Genomic DNA, 14,464 nt, shown 5'->3' with positions numbered 1-14,464 from the left:
AATCAACTTGCCATAACAAATTAAAGTGATTGGTGATACAATTCTCTTTATTATATAAAGTGTGTTATTACTGAGTGAAAAATTATAGTGTGGAGCAGCAGTTGTGCTTTGATTTAGGGAATGGGTAATCAATAACTGCAAACTAGAAAAAAAAATCTGTTTCTTTCCCTGTGATATAAGTTTTTTTCCCCTCAAGACAGTAGTGTCTGGAGCATGAGACACTCAAGAGAAAGAATTAATTTGAAATCTGTAGTGGAAGATCAGTTGCAATTAAAACTGCACTTGAATGTTCATGGACAGAAAAGCTAGCAGATAGTTTTAAACCTTTGGGTAGTTAGCAGTGAACAAATAAGTTTCATTGGAACATAATCTAGCAATTACAAATAACACAGAATATTAATCCGAAGTGTTCTAGCATGTGTGCTTTCTCTCCCTTGCTCTCTCACATACATATATATTGCTAGTTCATTGTTTGATCTGCCAGTTAATTTGGTGCTAGTCTTTATCCATGTTTGGCTTTATATTCTCAGTTATATTATCTATATACTTGTATACCATAAAGGGTAGTTACAAAAAATTATTGGCAATGAAAGATGTATAAGTAAATACAAAATGACTTAATAGCAGAGGTACCAGGTTACAAATATCATGATGATTTATGCTGGAGGTAGGACCAGTCCTGCAGCTAAGATGGGGTAAATTAATGCACTAGGCACTCCTATCACAAAAATGTGCATCACATACCCCCTTAGGGTTTTTTGGTTTTTATTTTTTTGTTGGGGGGAAATTGTCTTTTTTAATTTGTGACATGATAGAGAATTACAGCCTCCATTAAAATATGACATGAGCAATTTAAGAATACAACCCTCTTAAAAGAATCAGTGAATAAGGCAGGAGGAATGTACAATAAAAGCCTCATCTGGAAGAGCACCAAAATTCTACTTTCTCAAGAGTTCCCTGACAGAGCATGGGATTTTCATGATCGTGCTCACTCTGTAATTACTCAAATGATCCTGGAAAAAACACCAGTAACATGAACTTTTGAAGAATTCAATATTGGAACTTTGTAATAACCAGAACTTTCTATTAAGAGCTAGATTTAGCTACTGCCTCTTGGACTTTCTTGTGCTCTCTTTTTCAGTTTCTGTTGTGCTCTTTACATTTGTTTGCCTGCACTAAGAACTGTCTGTCTGTCTGTCTGTTCTTCATTTGTTACAATAAGTAGAGCAGGGCTGGATGCTCAATCGCTAAAGGGTGCAATGAAGGGATTATTCAAACTGATCTGCAAAACAAAAACCTGCCCTGTCACGCATTATCCTTTAAGACATCCACTGTACTCACAACCTTAGGAACTTTTTAAAATCCTTTTCCTGGGGCCCTGGATGGCTAAGTATGAAACAGTCACTTCTGCTAGTCATCCAGAAGCTAAATGGAACATGCTTCCCACTGCAACCCACCTGGGGTCAACTTTACTGTCATCTTGGAACACAGTAAAGACTGCCCCCTACTGCAGTGTTCAGTTAGCCTGCTGGGATCTGATAGTTTTTTAATCATGTCTTAAGCTTTCTTCTAGTTATTACAATTTTAAAATATCTGTTTTAAAGTTGGCTTTACATTTTGTATTACATTTTATGATGTATAATATATTTTTAACAGAATGTATTTATATTTTTAATGTGCTGTTATAAACCACGCAGGGAATTTTGGCTGTTGGGTGATATAGAAATTGGATGAGTGGGTAGATCAACTAGGAAGAAGAAACTTGGCCCAAAAGACTTAGGAAGGCAACCCTAAAATATCATGTTTTAACAGCCCATTACAGCCTAATGTCTCAGCATGGAGGAGGAAGGACACTGCTTTTCCCTTTACTTGGTCTGGCTGTTGCATCCTCTCCAAAAGAGAGGGGAAGATTGGCTGGAGCTATGAGTCTCTGTTCCCCACAGAAATACTCTGCATAGAAATGTGGCTGCTCTTTTCAACAAGCAAACCTGGCTACAGGGTGGAGGAGACTGAGGGCAATTAGTGAGGCCACTTCATAACTCAAATTTGCTTATTGGGTGGACCATCAGTACAAAGTTTTTCTTGTTGTTTCCTTTGCAACAGGTGCATACGGTCCTGAGCACTGGGTTGCTTCAAATGTCGATTGTGGGAAAACTCATCAGTCTCCAATAGATATCATAGATCATCAGGCACGTGTTGGAGAAGAATATCAAGAAATACGCCTAGTTGGTTTTGATAATGAATCTTCTAACAAGACATGGATGAAAAATACTGGGAAAACTGGTAAGGTCTCATTATTTTTTTCCTTTTTTCCCTTTGGACTTTTATATAATTGCATTGTCATTCATGATAACTATGTCCTTGTTTGGACAGTCATTCCTGTAATTTAGAGGCACATAGAAGGGGAGAGTGTGGCCAGAACCTCACCCACCTGTTCATGGGGCATCAGTACTGCCCTTTTCCCACCCGCACATTAGGATGGAATGTGTGTAGAAGGGAAACCCTACAGGCTCCCCACACGCTCGCAGGACTTGAAGGGCAGAGTGCTGACATTTTCTTACGATCATGTAACTGAACACCTGAATGCAGCTGCTGCAGATAATTGCGTAAGGTATAATCATATGCATGTTTGGATAGAGAAAATCCTACAACTCCCAGAAGTCCCCAGCACACATGTTTGACTGGGGCATGCTGGGAATTGCTGGACTTTTTCCTGTCTAAACATTCGTGGTATTACACTCATAATGGTTTTCTTAAGCGAATTCTCAGTGTGAAACACAAGTTTTACTGTAAATAATGTATTAAAAGATGTCTAATATGAACCCCAGCATCAAGTAAGATGATGTTAGGCCCCAAGGTTGTTCCTGTGTTCAGAGAAAGACAACAGGACATTAAATTCTGGAATTTTGGGTGGTAGGATTTTCAGGCGAATCATTTATAAAACAACAAAGAGTCTTGTGGCACCTTTAAAGACAGACAAATTCATGGAGACATAAACTTTTGCCCATGAAAGCTTATGCCAGAAGAAAAGGATTGTTTTTTAAGTTGCCAGAAGACCGTTCATTGGTTTTGCTGCAAGAGAATAATATGAATAACTATACCAGTGAAATCTGTAGATGTGAAAACTCATGGGAAAATTAACACAAATTTCAAAAATAATGTCCCAGTTTTTAGCATTGTTACTTCTTGTATTTCTTTGTTACCGTTTGGTGTTACATCAGCAGGAATCATCCATCTTGTTTCAGTCACTCCCAAGTTCAGGCACTTCATAACTGTGAAATAGATGCTGCTGGCCTTATTGCTGACCCATGAGGCTGATGTTGCGTGACAGAATATGCTTATGTGCCTCAGCCTATTTTATGGAAAGGGTGTCCCTTGGAAGACAGAAACTCATCAGCCCCACAACTCTGTCTCAGCCTACTTGAATGGAGGTTTTTGTGTTTTCGTGGTTAAGACTATTCCTAATATGACTTAGGTATTTGTCAGCAATGCAAGAGGTATATGAGTATTTCTAATAAAAATTTAAGTCTGCACTGAATCTAATGTGCTTTCTAATACATGTCTCCTCAGAAGTAAATTCCATTGATTTCAGTAGGGCTTACTCTCAGATAAGTGGCTGTAGGATAATACACATAGCTAGAAATAGTTACCTTTTAGTCAGTGGGACTTACCTTTGAGCAGAAACGTACAGGTTGCATTATAAATGAAGAGAGCTGAAGGCTTCTGACAAAGGACTCACCAAATTTAGCAGTGATAGAATAAGAGGGAGACTAGAAAGCAGGGAGTGGGAATAAATTGTAATTTCTTCCCATGGACAGATGTGAACAGTGGGCTCCCGCAGGATTCCGTATCAGGACAAGTTATTTTCAACTTAGTCATAAATGATCTGGAATTAGGACTGGGAAGTGAAATTGTGCGGGAACTCCAAGTGTATCTTTTCAAGCTGGGAGAATGGGCATCAAAATGGCAAATGCAGTTGTCAGTCCGCTGCACAGCTGCGTGAAAAACTCTGTGTTAGGCATAACTAGGAAAGGCATTGAAAATAAAACTGCCAAGATCATACTCCCCTTATACAAATCTTTGGTGTAACCGCACTTAGAATATTGTGTGTAATTCAAGTTACCACACCTGAAAAAGAACATTATTGAGTTGCAAAAGGTGCAGAGAAAGGCCACTAAAAAGATCAAGGAGCTGGCACAATTCCCCTGTGAGAAACAATTGCAATTGCTAAGTGAGTGGGGATGTGATAGAGATATTTAAAATTATGCATGATATGAAGAAGCAGAAATTTTCCCCTCTTGCCTCAAGCTATACTAGGGAGAAAATGTGATTTCTGATTATGCAAATTTGCAAGTTAAAATTTTCTATAGGAAATCTCATGTCAGAATCTTTTATATTAAAGGGTATGTTAAGTAGTGTGGATAGGTGTGGTTGTGTGTAAACTTCACAAACTTTCCTCTGTTTTGCCTAATTCTCACTTTTAGTAAATTTAAAATGATTCATGATGGATAGATCCATAAATATCCATAAATCTAGACATTATCTATCTTGGCACAGAGCCATGGTTACCCCAGAGGTATTTGATGATTATAAAACTATTAGGGATAGTGTTACTGAAAAGGGGAGAAAAGTGTGTGTGAGTGTGTTTTGAGATCTTGCACAGTCTAGTAAGAGACACTATAAAATGAACAATTAGATGAACATTTCAGATTGTACATCCTCCTAATTATCCTTTTAATTATTCATCTAAAACAAGTAAAATGACCCCTGACAGAGTCATAAATGATTTAGATATCATCAAATATTTATACAATGCAGCTGAATCCTGCCGTGCATTGCAACAGATTCAGAGTAGCCTACTTTCTTATGGGACTGTCCATAAAGCACGGCATGCTTTAAAAAGGCTTTAAATGCGTTCTTTCTCCCATAGTCCATCATGCCTATACCATCATCCCTCCTTCCCCACCCCACCATTTTCCACTCTAAGATAGGCACTCCACAGATAGAGCATGTCATATATATTGCGATCCACCTCAGTCCCATGCCATGCCATGGTTTTCATGCATTTTATTTAGAGCTCTGTATGTTACATGTCATGGGAGATCTTTCTTTCATTACGTGTAGAAATCACATTGGAAGTGATTGAGAAGAGGCCATTATATATTACACAGAATATTCCTGGGAGTGACTTAGAAATTGTTTTTACCGTAGTGGTTGTTTGCCATTACTAGTTCCACCACTTGGTTATAAGTGCCTGTAGGACTGGAAGGAAACCTAGCCATGTATGGGGTACATAGAAGCTATAGGGTTTACTGGTTGGAAAATACATTCTTGAACTGAAGGGAATGTACACAAGTATAATTTCTGCACTGGCCTGACATATAATTATTGGACGAGAGAATCCATAGCCTGCCATATCTGGGACTATTCCACCTTCTTCTGCTCCTTGGAGGCATAATATCTCCTTGGTTTAAAAACCATTCTGAGCAGTGTTTGTCACTACAGATCCTTACAAATATAGCCCAAGACTATTCCAGGTAACCGTTCCTGTATCCACTCGCCCTGCCCCATCTAATGAACCTGCTAGTTGGGATTACAAATTCAGCATAGTCCCAGATATGGGTAATTACTTCGGTAATTTCAGTAGGATCAATATGTGAATAGCTAGGTACTGGGCTGCATCCTTACTGTCTACACCATGCCATTGCTGAGAAAAATCAACTAGTGGAGTCAGTATGCCAGTTGCCCTATGAGAACCATGACTGCCATATGATTGCTTTGTTAGGTTATTTTATTTCTGAAGTATTCTCCCAAAGCACACTTTCTTATGCATGTAGATTTGTTGATTACACAGCTGGAAATTTCAAATATATAAGTAGATCTCTTTGAATTAAGAGTGGCAGAATTTCATGCAAAGTGCCCTTTGATATTGCCATACAGGCTGTGGCCTTTTATCTCTGCAGCTTGCTGCTATTAATGAAAATTGACTTGCTCACTGGAGAGATAAAATCATGTGAAAATCATGTCTGCAAATGGATAAAATAAATTCATTACACATTATGGTCCTGATGCAACAGTGCAGTTCTAGCTCTTACTTAGTCTTTTTCTTCTTCACAAAGCTGCTTACTTCATTGTCTGTGTGCCTATTTGTTTGTTCTTCCCAACAGACCGGTTCCTCTTTGCAACACTGGCAGGACCAAGTACAGGGGTCATATGCCACTGTTTGCAACTGGGAACCAAGCTATAGAATGAATTCCTCTCCAAGACCTTGGGTCTTCCAAATGTAACTGCAGGAGAAGCAGTCCAGCACATCTGGGAGACATCAGGGTGGGGCAGGGTCTTGTTGCACATATTCTGCTTTTTGCCTATGAAAAACAGCCATTGGAGTGAACGGGGAGATCCAGGGTGGAATCCTGTGCATGATTTCCAGGGAGTAAGCCCCATCATTCCCTTCTGAGTACATGTTCACAGGATTGTGCTCCATAACTGAAATATGGAACTTAAGTGACAGTGCAGTCATGTATATATTTTTTGAAATAAATGGGGCTGCAGCAAAAGGCAGCTGTGTGGAATGCTTCTGCCCAGGCTTTCTGCAAGCCAGCCACCCAACTATGCCAGGATATTCTATTGCATCCCTCTTCCCAGTTTTCCCATAGGGTTAGCATGGCCAGTTTATTTGTTTGTTTGTTTGTTTGTTTAAAACATTTTTATGCCACCCCCATCGCAACAAAGCCTCGGGGCGGCTTACAACAAAAACAAAGATATACAAAATTATACAAACACAAAGTTATACAATAAAAATATTAAAACCCGGTGCATCTTGGCTTAAAAATTTTAAAATCCTACACAATAAATTAACACTTAAAATAAGTTTTAAATAAAAAGATCTTAGCCTGGCACCGAAAAACAAGTAACGACAGCACCAGGCGGACCTCTCTGGGGAGCGCATTCCCTAGGTGGGGCGCCACCGCAGAGAAGGCCCTCCTCTGGGTACTCACCCTCCTAATATCATTCACGGAGGATTCCCGGAGAAGGGCATCTGTTGCTGATCTCAAGGGGTGGGAGGGCATATATGGACGCAAGTGTTCCTTTAGATACCCAGGACCCAAGCCGTTGAGGGCTTTATAGGTCATAACCAACACCTTGAATTGGGCCTGGGCTTCAATCGGGAGCCAGTGGAGCTGATGGAGAACTGGGGTTATATGAGAATAATGCCCAGTCCCCGTCAGCAGCCTAGCAGCTCTATTCTGCACCAATTGAAGTATCCGGACCGTCTTCAAGGGTAGCCCCACGTAGAGTGCGTTGCAGAAATCTAATCGGGAAGTTACCAACGCATGTGTCACTGTCGCCAGGCAATCGTTCTCCAGGAAGGGACTCAGCTGATGGATTAGCCGAAGCTGAAGGAAAGCGCTCCTCGCCACCGCCATCACCTGGGCTTCTAAAGACAGCTCAGGGTCGAGGAGCACTCCTAAGCTGCGAACCTTGTCCCTCAGAGGGAGTGCAACCCCATTTAGGACAAGGCCCAAGCCCCCCATCCCAAGGCCCGAACCACCCACCAACAGGACCTCCGTCTTGTCTGGATTGAGCTTCAGTTTATTGGCCCTCATGCAGCCCACTACCTCGGCCAGGCACCGGTTCAGCACAGCCACTGCCTCACCTGGATTGGTGGAAAATGAGAGGCAGAGCTGGGTACCATCAGCGTACTGATGATTCCGCAGCCCACACCTCCTGATGACCTCTCCCAGCGGTTTCATGTAGATGTTGAATAGCAAGGGGGACAAAATGGACCCCTGCGGAACTCCGTGGCATAAGTGCCATGGCGCAGAGCCATAGTCCCCCAACACCACCTTCTGAAATCAGCCGTTGAGATAGGAGCGGAACCACCACCACGCGGTGCCTCCAACTCCCAATCCCGCTAGCCTATTCAGAAGGATACCATGGTTGATGCGAGGTCCAGGAGAACTAACAGGGACGCACTCCCCTGTCTCTCTCCCTGCACAATTCTCAGTGGTCAGTTTGGATTCTCCCACTTTGGGGGCCCTTCCCATAGCTTTTTTGTATTTCTGCAAACCTTGACGTTCTCCTTATTCTGCTCTCACCTCCTTATAAGAGAATCGGGTTCATTGGGCTTACTCCCAAGTAATTGTGCATAGTACTTCAGCCTGAGGATTTCTTATTCAGACTTGCATTTCGGCTGCCTTCAACCATTTTAAAAATTTGTAGTTCCAAGTAATACTCACTGGTTTATTACTACTAATATAATAGGGAGATCCATTAATTTTAAAATAGCATAAGTTTATTAAATTTGAATAATGCCAGATAACCAGATATCCTTTCTAGACCATTTGGATTTCATTAGTGCACTCAGTACAGTACCAGTGACTGTAAATTATGGATACTGCATGCTAGGTAACAGAAAAGGTTTATTATGAAAGTCAGGCTTTCAAGGTAAGGGGAGCTAACATGCTGAAATTATTCAGGATCCATCTTGAGATCCACTTTGTCTGATATTTCCATCTGCACCCTGACAGTAGGCAAGATGTAGAGGAAACCTGCGAACAGCAGCAAACTATTGATCAATGGAAACAACTACTTGACTATTAGGTGGGTGGAATGGAATAATTATTTTTGACGTGAAAGTGGCAGAAAAGGCATTCATTTGCCTAGAACGAAGTAGCCTTCCATGACCTGATAGACCAACACATTTGGAAGGTCTATCAGGTCCGTCATAAGTTCCATCATTGACCGTGCTGGCTGGGCATAGCAGGAGTCCCAGTCCAAGGCACCCAGAAGGCAGGAAGTGGGAGAAGGCTGCCCTTGAGTACAATGCCATGCACCTGAGGATTAATACTGTTTGGTATCTGCTGCAGAAAAGGAAAGCTGTCATGGGCAGTCTCAAGATGTAGAGGTTTGGCTACTGTGATGCAAGTATTCAAACCACAAATACAGTTTTGGATACTTGTGGCTGTGGCCAAGAACTCTTTGGTGGAAACAAGGAAATGCTTGTCTCCCTTAACAGTATTCTGTCTGCTTGTGCTAGCTCCTAGTGCAAAGAAGTATTAGAATGAAAATACACCTTTTTCTGGCAGCAGAATTTTTAAACATTTTGGGCTACTTAATCTATTAAAACAAGATGTGTGCATCATTCTACAGATTTCTTTCTCTTTCTTTGTAATAGAGCAGATTAAAGGAGAGAAAGTATTTTTATTTTAAAAAAACCCTGATATTTTGAGGGATAGCCACATTGTCTGGAGACTGCTCAAAATATTTTAGTGATAATTCTAATTATGTGGACACTTGGTTATAAGGCACTTAGAAAGCCATGGAACTGCTTATCAGTGTACTTAGGTCTTTTATTATGCCAGAGCATTGATGTCGTTTTTACTTATTCAGGCTCAAGAAATAGCTCATGCTCCTGTTTTGGGGGCCAAATGTAATTCCCATTTGTTCACTGGCCCCTTGAACTCCTGATCCGGTCAATCAAGAGCATTCTTTCAAGGGTAAGTGGATGCATGCGGGGCGGGGGGAACGGGACAGACTTGTGCCCACTGACCCCACCACAGACCTCCGCAGAGTTAAGGATGAACATCTGCAGGTCCCTGTATGCAAGAGAAACCTTAATTTTCCACTGCACCAACTTAAGGAACTGGAACCTATGGCTGTTTGGGATCCTGAGCATAAACTGTTTTGTCAACAGGACCTTGAACAGAACAGAGATTAGGTATGGTCCCAATCTGTACCTGGAAAAGAGATACTGCTTCAGTGTAAAAAGCTGTTGCAGATTTAACAACCAGAAATGTTTTCAGGCTTGTACTCTCCTTATATTTCTTCTCTTCCTCCTCCTTTCAGTTGCCATCCTCCTAAAGGATGATTATTTCATCAGCGGTGCTGGGCTACCAGGCAGATTCAAAGCTGAGAAGGTTGAGTTTCACTGGGGTCAGAGCAATGGATCAGCTGGCTCCGAGCACAGCATCAACGGGAGGAGATTCCCAGTCGAGGTAGGTCAGAAACAAGTGTGCTTACACTTTCTGTGAAAAGCTTATTGTTTTCTATGAGACTCATCAGAAACATGTGGTATGTTGTGCTGTTGATGTACCTTCTTTCTCCTGAGACTCTATCTGTTCTTTGTATTTACTGAATTCTTCATTTGCTGATCGAGCATTACAATTTAAAATGAATCATGATACATGGGGGGTATTGTGCTGTCTGCTGACTCCAGGTTTAATGCCCAGCACACTAGTTGCTGGAAGACAGCTAATGCCTATACATGGAGACTCAATAGCTAGGACTTGTGTTAAAGTAGTGCAGAAATTCCTGTAAACTTTCTATCTCCTCTCAGCATTGAGAGCTATTGAAAAAAGACTGGAGGATTCAGACAACAGATCCTAGGCCTATGTTAATGCCTTGTCCCCCTTCTACTCACTTGCACTGTAGATTGAGTTTGTGTGACCCAGAGACCTGAACTTTATTAAGCTCTGTATTTCAGAATTTAAATTATATAATGAATTAAACGTGTTAAATTTAAATGATTTTTTTCCATTTAAAATATTATGGTGTCCATAAAGTAAAAATATTGAAGGATTAATTTTTTTTATAGTTGCATTAGTATAGAATTACTGTAATACAGAGTTGTCAGATTTATGCTCTGAACGGGGTGAAATCCATACACAAGATGGCTTCATAAATTGTGAGCTACTATAGGTTATGGCTATACTTGCAACAACAACAAATTCATGAACAGATCAGGACCGCAAATGTGGAATTTAAACATAATGATTCCTGCCAATCAAATATCTTTGTACCGGGTGTGAGAAACTTCGGTCCCATAGGCCAAATCCAGCTCTCCAGGGGTTCCAGTCAGTCCCAGTCTGCCACGTTTTCCCCCTGACTCCTCCTCCTTTCCCCCAACCATCAAACATTTGATGGTTTTAAGGTTTTGTGCAGTTTCCCCCCACCACACACACACACACACACACACACACACACACACACTTCTAAAAGGTTGAAATGCATCTCCCGAGACTTGTTTACTGAGAGTAAGAGCTTTGAATTGTGGTGCTGGAGGAGACTCCTGTGAGTCCCTTGGACCGCAAAGCAATCAAACTGGTCAGTCCTAGAGGAGATCAACCCTGACTGCTCTTTAGAAGGCCAGATCCTGAAGATGAAACTCAAATACTTTGGCCACCTAATGAGAAGGAAGGGCTCCCTGGAGAAGAGCCTAATGCTGGGAAAAATAGATGGCAAAAGAAGAAGGGGACAGCAGAGGATGAGGTGGCTAGATGGAGTCACTGAAGTAGTTGGTATGAGCTTAAGTGGACTCCGGGGGATGGTGGAGGACAGGAAGTCCTGGAGGAATGTTGTCCATGGGGTCGCGATGGGTTGGACACGACTTCGCGACTAAACAACAAAAAGAGCTTTAAGCTACAATATGCTGGTATGTTTTGTATTTTAGGTCTCACCCTTTTTACTTTGAGCTCACTCATCATGTAACAAGTTGAATTTGGCCCTCACACTGAAAGAGGTTCCCCACCTCTGTTTGATAACCGTTCTTAGGTAGCGGGAGGCTGCTGGACAACCACAACGTGATAAATCCTTCACATTTGTGAAAGAAGGTCTTGTTGTTCCCCTCTTACCAGTCCCTGCTTCCACTTTCATTTGAGGTTTGTTTGTGTTTATAGTCTTGGCTAGACTTGTCGTTGCCCTTGCAAGGATGCAGGGCAATATTTGGCAGAAATGCAAGTTTTAACAACCTTGCCAACTTTGAGAAAGACGAGTTGGGAACCAGTAATGAATCACCTGTGTTTGCACACACTGATGCAGGAGTAATCTTGTGGGAGAGACAGGATTCTGTTGAATTGACAGACAAAATGGTGACTTTCCCTGCTCTTTGATGAAAAGTTAATTGAGATCGGCAGTTGAATTTTTGTTCAACAGCAGTGGTGAGACACCATTCTCTTCGAGCAACAGACTATTTGGAGGGGGAAGCAAAGGGCAATTTTTTGGCCATTCAGCTCTCCACCCCCACCCCCCAATGCAGTCCTCAACATCTGCTGCCTAGGCAAGTGCCTCTGCCTAATTGTAGGACTGGCCCTAGGGAGAGAGAGTGGAATGTTTGGTTTAGATGGATAGCTACCTGCTTCCTGGATGAGGGAAGGGATCCATGAAGTTTGGCTTTTCCTGCTATCTTAATGGTGAACCATAGCCAAGCCACGGCTGTGGGTTTCTTTCTATCTTTCTGTCCTTCCTTCCTTTTTGTTTTTCTTGAAATTCCTACCATCTTTGTGGATGGCACCATTTTCACTGGCTTACTTATAGATGCAGTGCCACTAAGTTTGCAGTCACATTTGATACTGCTGTTGGCCTGCACATGTTTTATGGGTCTGTTTTATGGATCAGAGCAGGCCAGTGTCTGTTTTTCACTTACACTAGAAATATAGTCCAAAGCTTTCTCCTGTGTTTTCATACCCTTATAGGACTCTTGATATTATAAGCACATTAGACATTTTAAGCCTTGTGTGGTACCAAGTAGCAGGGCTGCAAGCTGGGTCCGATTTTCATTTGCCAGCAGTATTTTCTATGTAGAAATAATTGTGCAAACACAGAGCACCATTGGCTCTTCGTAATGAAATACTGAAGTTTGGCATAACTTAGGTAATAAGCAGAAACATGGAACCAAACCAACTTGCTTACAACTATATATTCTGTGGAATACCCAAGGCTCATTAAAATTGTTTTCACCTTTCTTGGGACTCAGTTCAGATATATACTTGAAAAGATGGAAATTCTGTATAGTTCAATATTTTCATTTGGCTTCTTTGGAATTTTGTATAGCACAGCAGAAGGTCAGACAGTTTTTATTCAGATTTCTCTTTACTTTGAAAATTAAGTTTAGCAAAGGAAAAGAAGAATCAGAAACAGTGCACTAAAAAGCCAGATTATGCCTTATGCCTTATGTCTTTTCTGCACTCCCACCTGTGTAGGTGGAAGTGAGTTGGACTAGGGACCTGGGAGTTCTGGGTTCTAGTCGTCACTAAGCCATGAAACTCATTCCATGACATGGTCCATTTACTCACTATCAACCTAATCTATCCTACAGTGTTGTTATAAGAATAGAAATGGAGAAAAGCATAGCCTTGTAAGCTGCCTTAGGTTCCTCGCAAGAGGAGAAAGTGGTGATATAAATGTAATGTGAAGCAACATGGGTTACAAACAATCATTGTAATTTGTTGATTATTCAAAAATCATTTAAACCACTTCCATTGTCACTCTAACCTTGCACAAGAGTTCCTTTCCTAACTAGCTCTTGTCATACAATTTAATTTATTTAAAAATACAAAATCCCTTAGTTTAATGTTGTTGTTGTTAGTCGCGAAGTCGTGTCCGACTCATCGCGACCCCATTGGCAACATTCCTCCAGGCCTTCCTGTCTTCCACTATCCCCCGGAGTCCACTCAAGCTCACCTCATCCTCTGCTGTCCCCTTCTTTTGCCATCTATTGTTCCCAGCATTAGGCTCTTCTCCAGGGATTCAGAGGCCTCAATCCTTAGTTTAATGTATCAGTCTCTAATTATTGGAATTACTAAGATTACCAATCCTTTGCAGTTACCATTCTAAAGGAAACAATGTGATGAAGGAGGGTTTCCTTATCCTTATTTATCAACTTCTTAAAATGTGTTAATCAACCCTCCCCCCCACCCCACCCCACACACACTAGGGTTAAGGGGTAACTCTCTTCACAAATTTTTATTAAGTGAAACTAACACTTGCTGACACTGCCACTGATGTGGAGAAATTCATTCTCTGTGTGTGTTGCCCTTCCAGACCATTTGGGTGTGAACATGTCCCATGATTTATTGTACAAATTGGCATGTGGAATGATGGGAGAAGCAGCAGTTGGTAGATATGCCGGAAGGAATTAATCCAAGCTAAAATGGTTTCTTGAAGGGAAAATTAATTCCATTTGATAATCTCAGGAATGAACCCTTTGAGAATAACCCTTGAAGAAGTGTATTCTTTGCTCACTTGGCTGCTCTGTACCCTCAGCCCCTTCCGGAAGTGAGCCCCAGGTGTATTAGGTATACAGGCTGTTGGTGTGCAGTTCCAGCATTTAGTCAGTAATGCTAATTGCAGTTCAACATGTAGGGGCTTGTTGCAGTGCTAATTACCTGACAATGTAACCTGAGTGCCAAACGGGGCCTTGTCACAAGCTAGAGGCTGTATTTCTAGGAAACCAGTTTTAAAAAAAGACAACAACTTTTCCAGCAGCAGCAATGGCCTGTAGACACAGGTCAGATGTTTGTGAAGTGCCCACAAGTAATTTTGTCCTCCAGGTTTGGCACTGTTGTGCTATCAGAGCACTTGAAAGCAAAGTGTATTCTGAACATAATTGAGAAACCAGATGTGGACAAGATGCAGCATACATTAGTTCCAAAAACTGCCCCATTGGGGAATGCCGATAAATCTG

At 41.4% G+C, this 14,464-nt stretch overlaps 1 protein-coding gene across 6 annotated transcripts in view; it reads left to right on the top strand.

The window, feature by feature from the left end:
• The window catches only part of PTPRG (protein tyrosine phosphatase receptor type G), a 634,931-nt gene that overhangs the window by 321,844 nt on the left and 298,623 nt on the right, over window positions 1-14,464 (top strand). For all 6 annotated transcript variants that reach the window (XM_044451810.1, XM_044451808.1, XM_044451807.1 and 3 more), the window contains 2 exons: window positions 2,104-2,283; window positions 9,850-9,998. In XM_044451810.1, coding sequence (XP_044307745.1) covers window positions 2,104-2,283; window positions 9,850-9,998 — 329 coding nt within the window. The remainder of the gene's footprint in view (window positions 1-2,103; window positions 2,284-9,849; window positions 9,999-14,464) is intronic.

The sequence above is a fragment of the Varanus komodoensis genome, unplaced genomic scaffold (genome assembly GCF_004798865.1).
Source record: "Varanus komodoensis strain SLA01 unplaced genomic scaffold, ASM479886v1 scaffold6_4, whole genome shotgun sequence".
NCBI classification, from domain to species: Eukaryota; Metazoa; Chordata; class Lepidosauria; order Squamata; family Varanidae; genus Varanus; species Varanus komodoensis.
The sequence above is the reverse complement of the archived record's forward strand: the minus strand, read 5'-3'. Positions and strand labels throughout refer to the sequence as shown.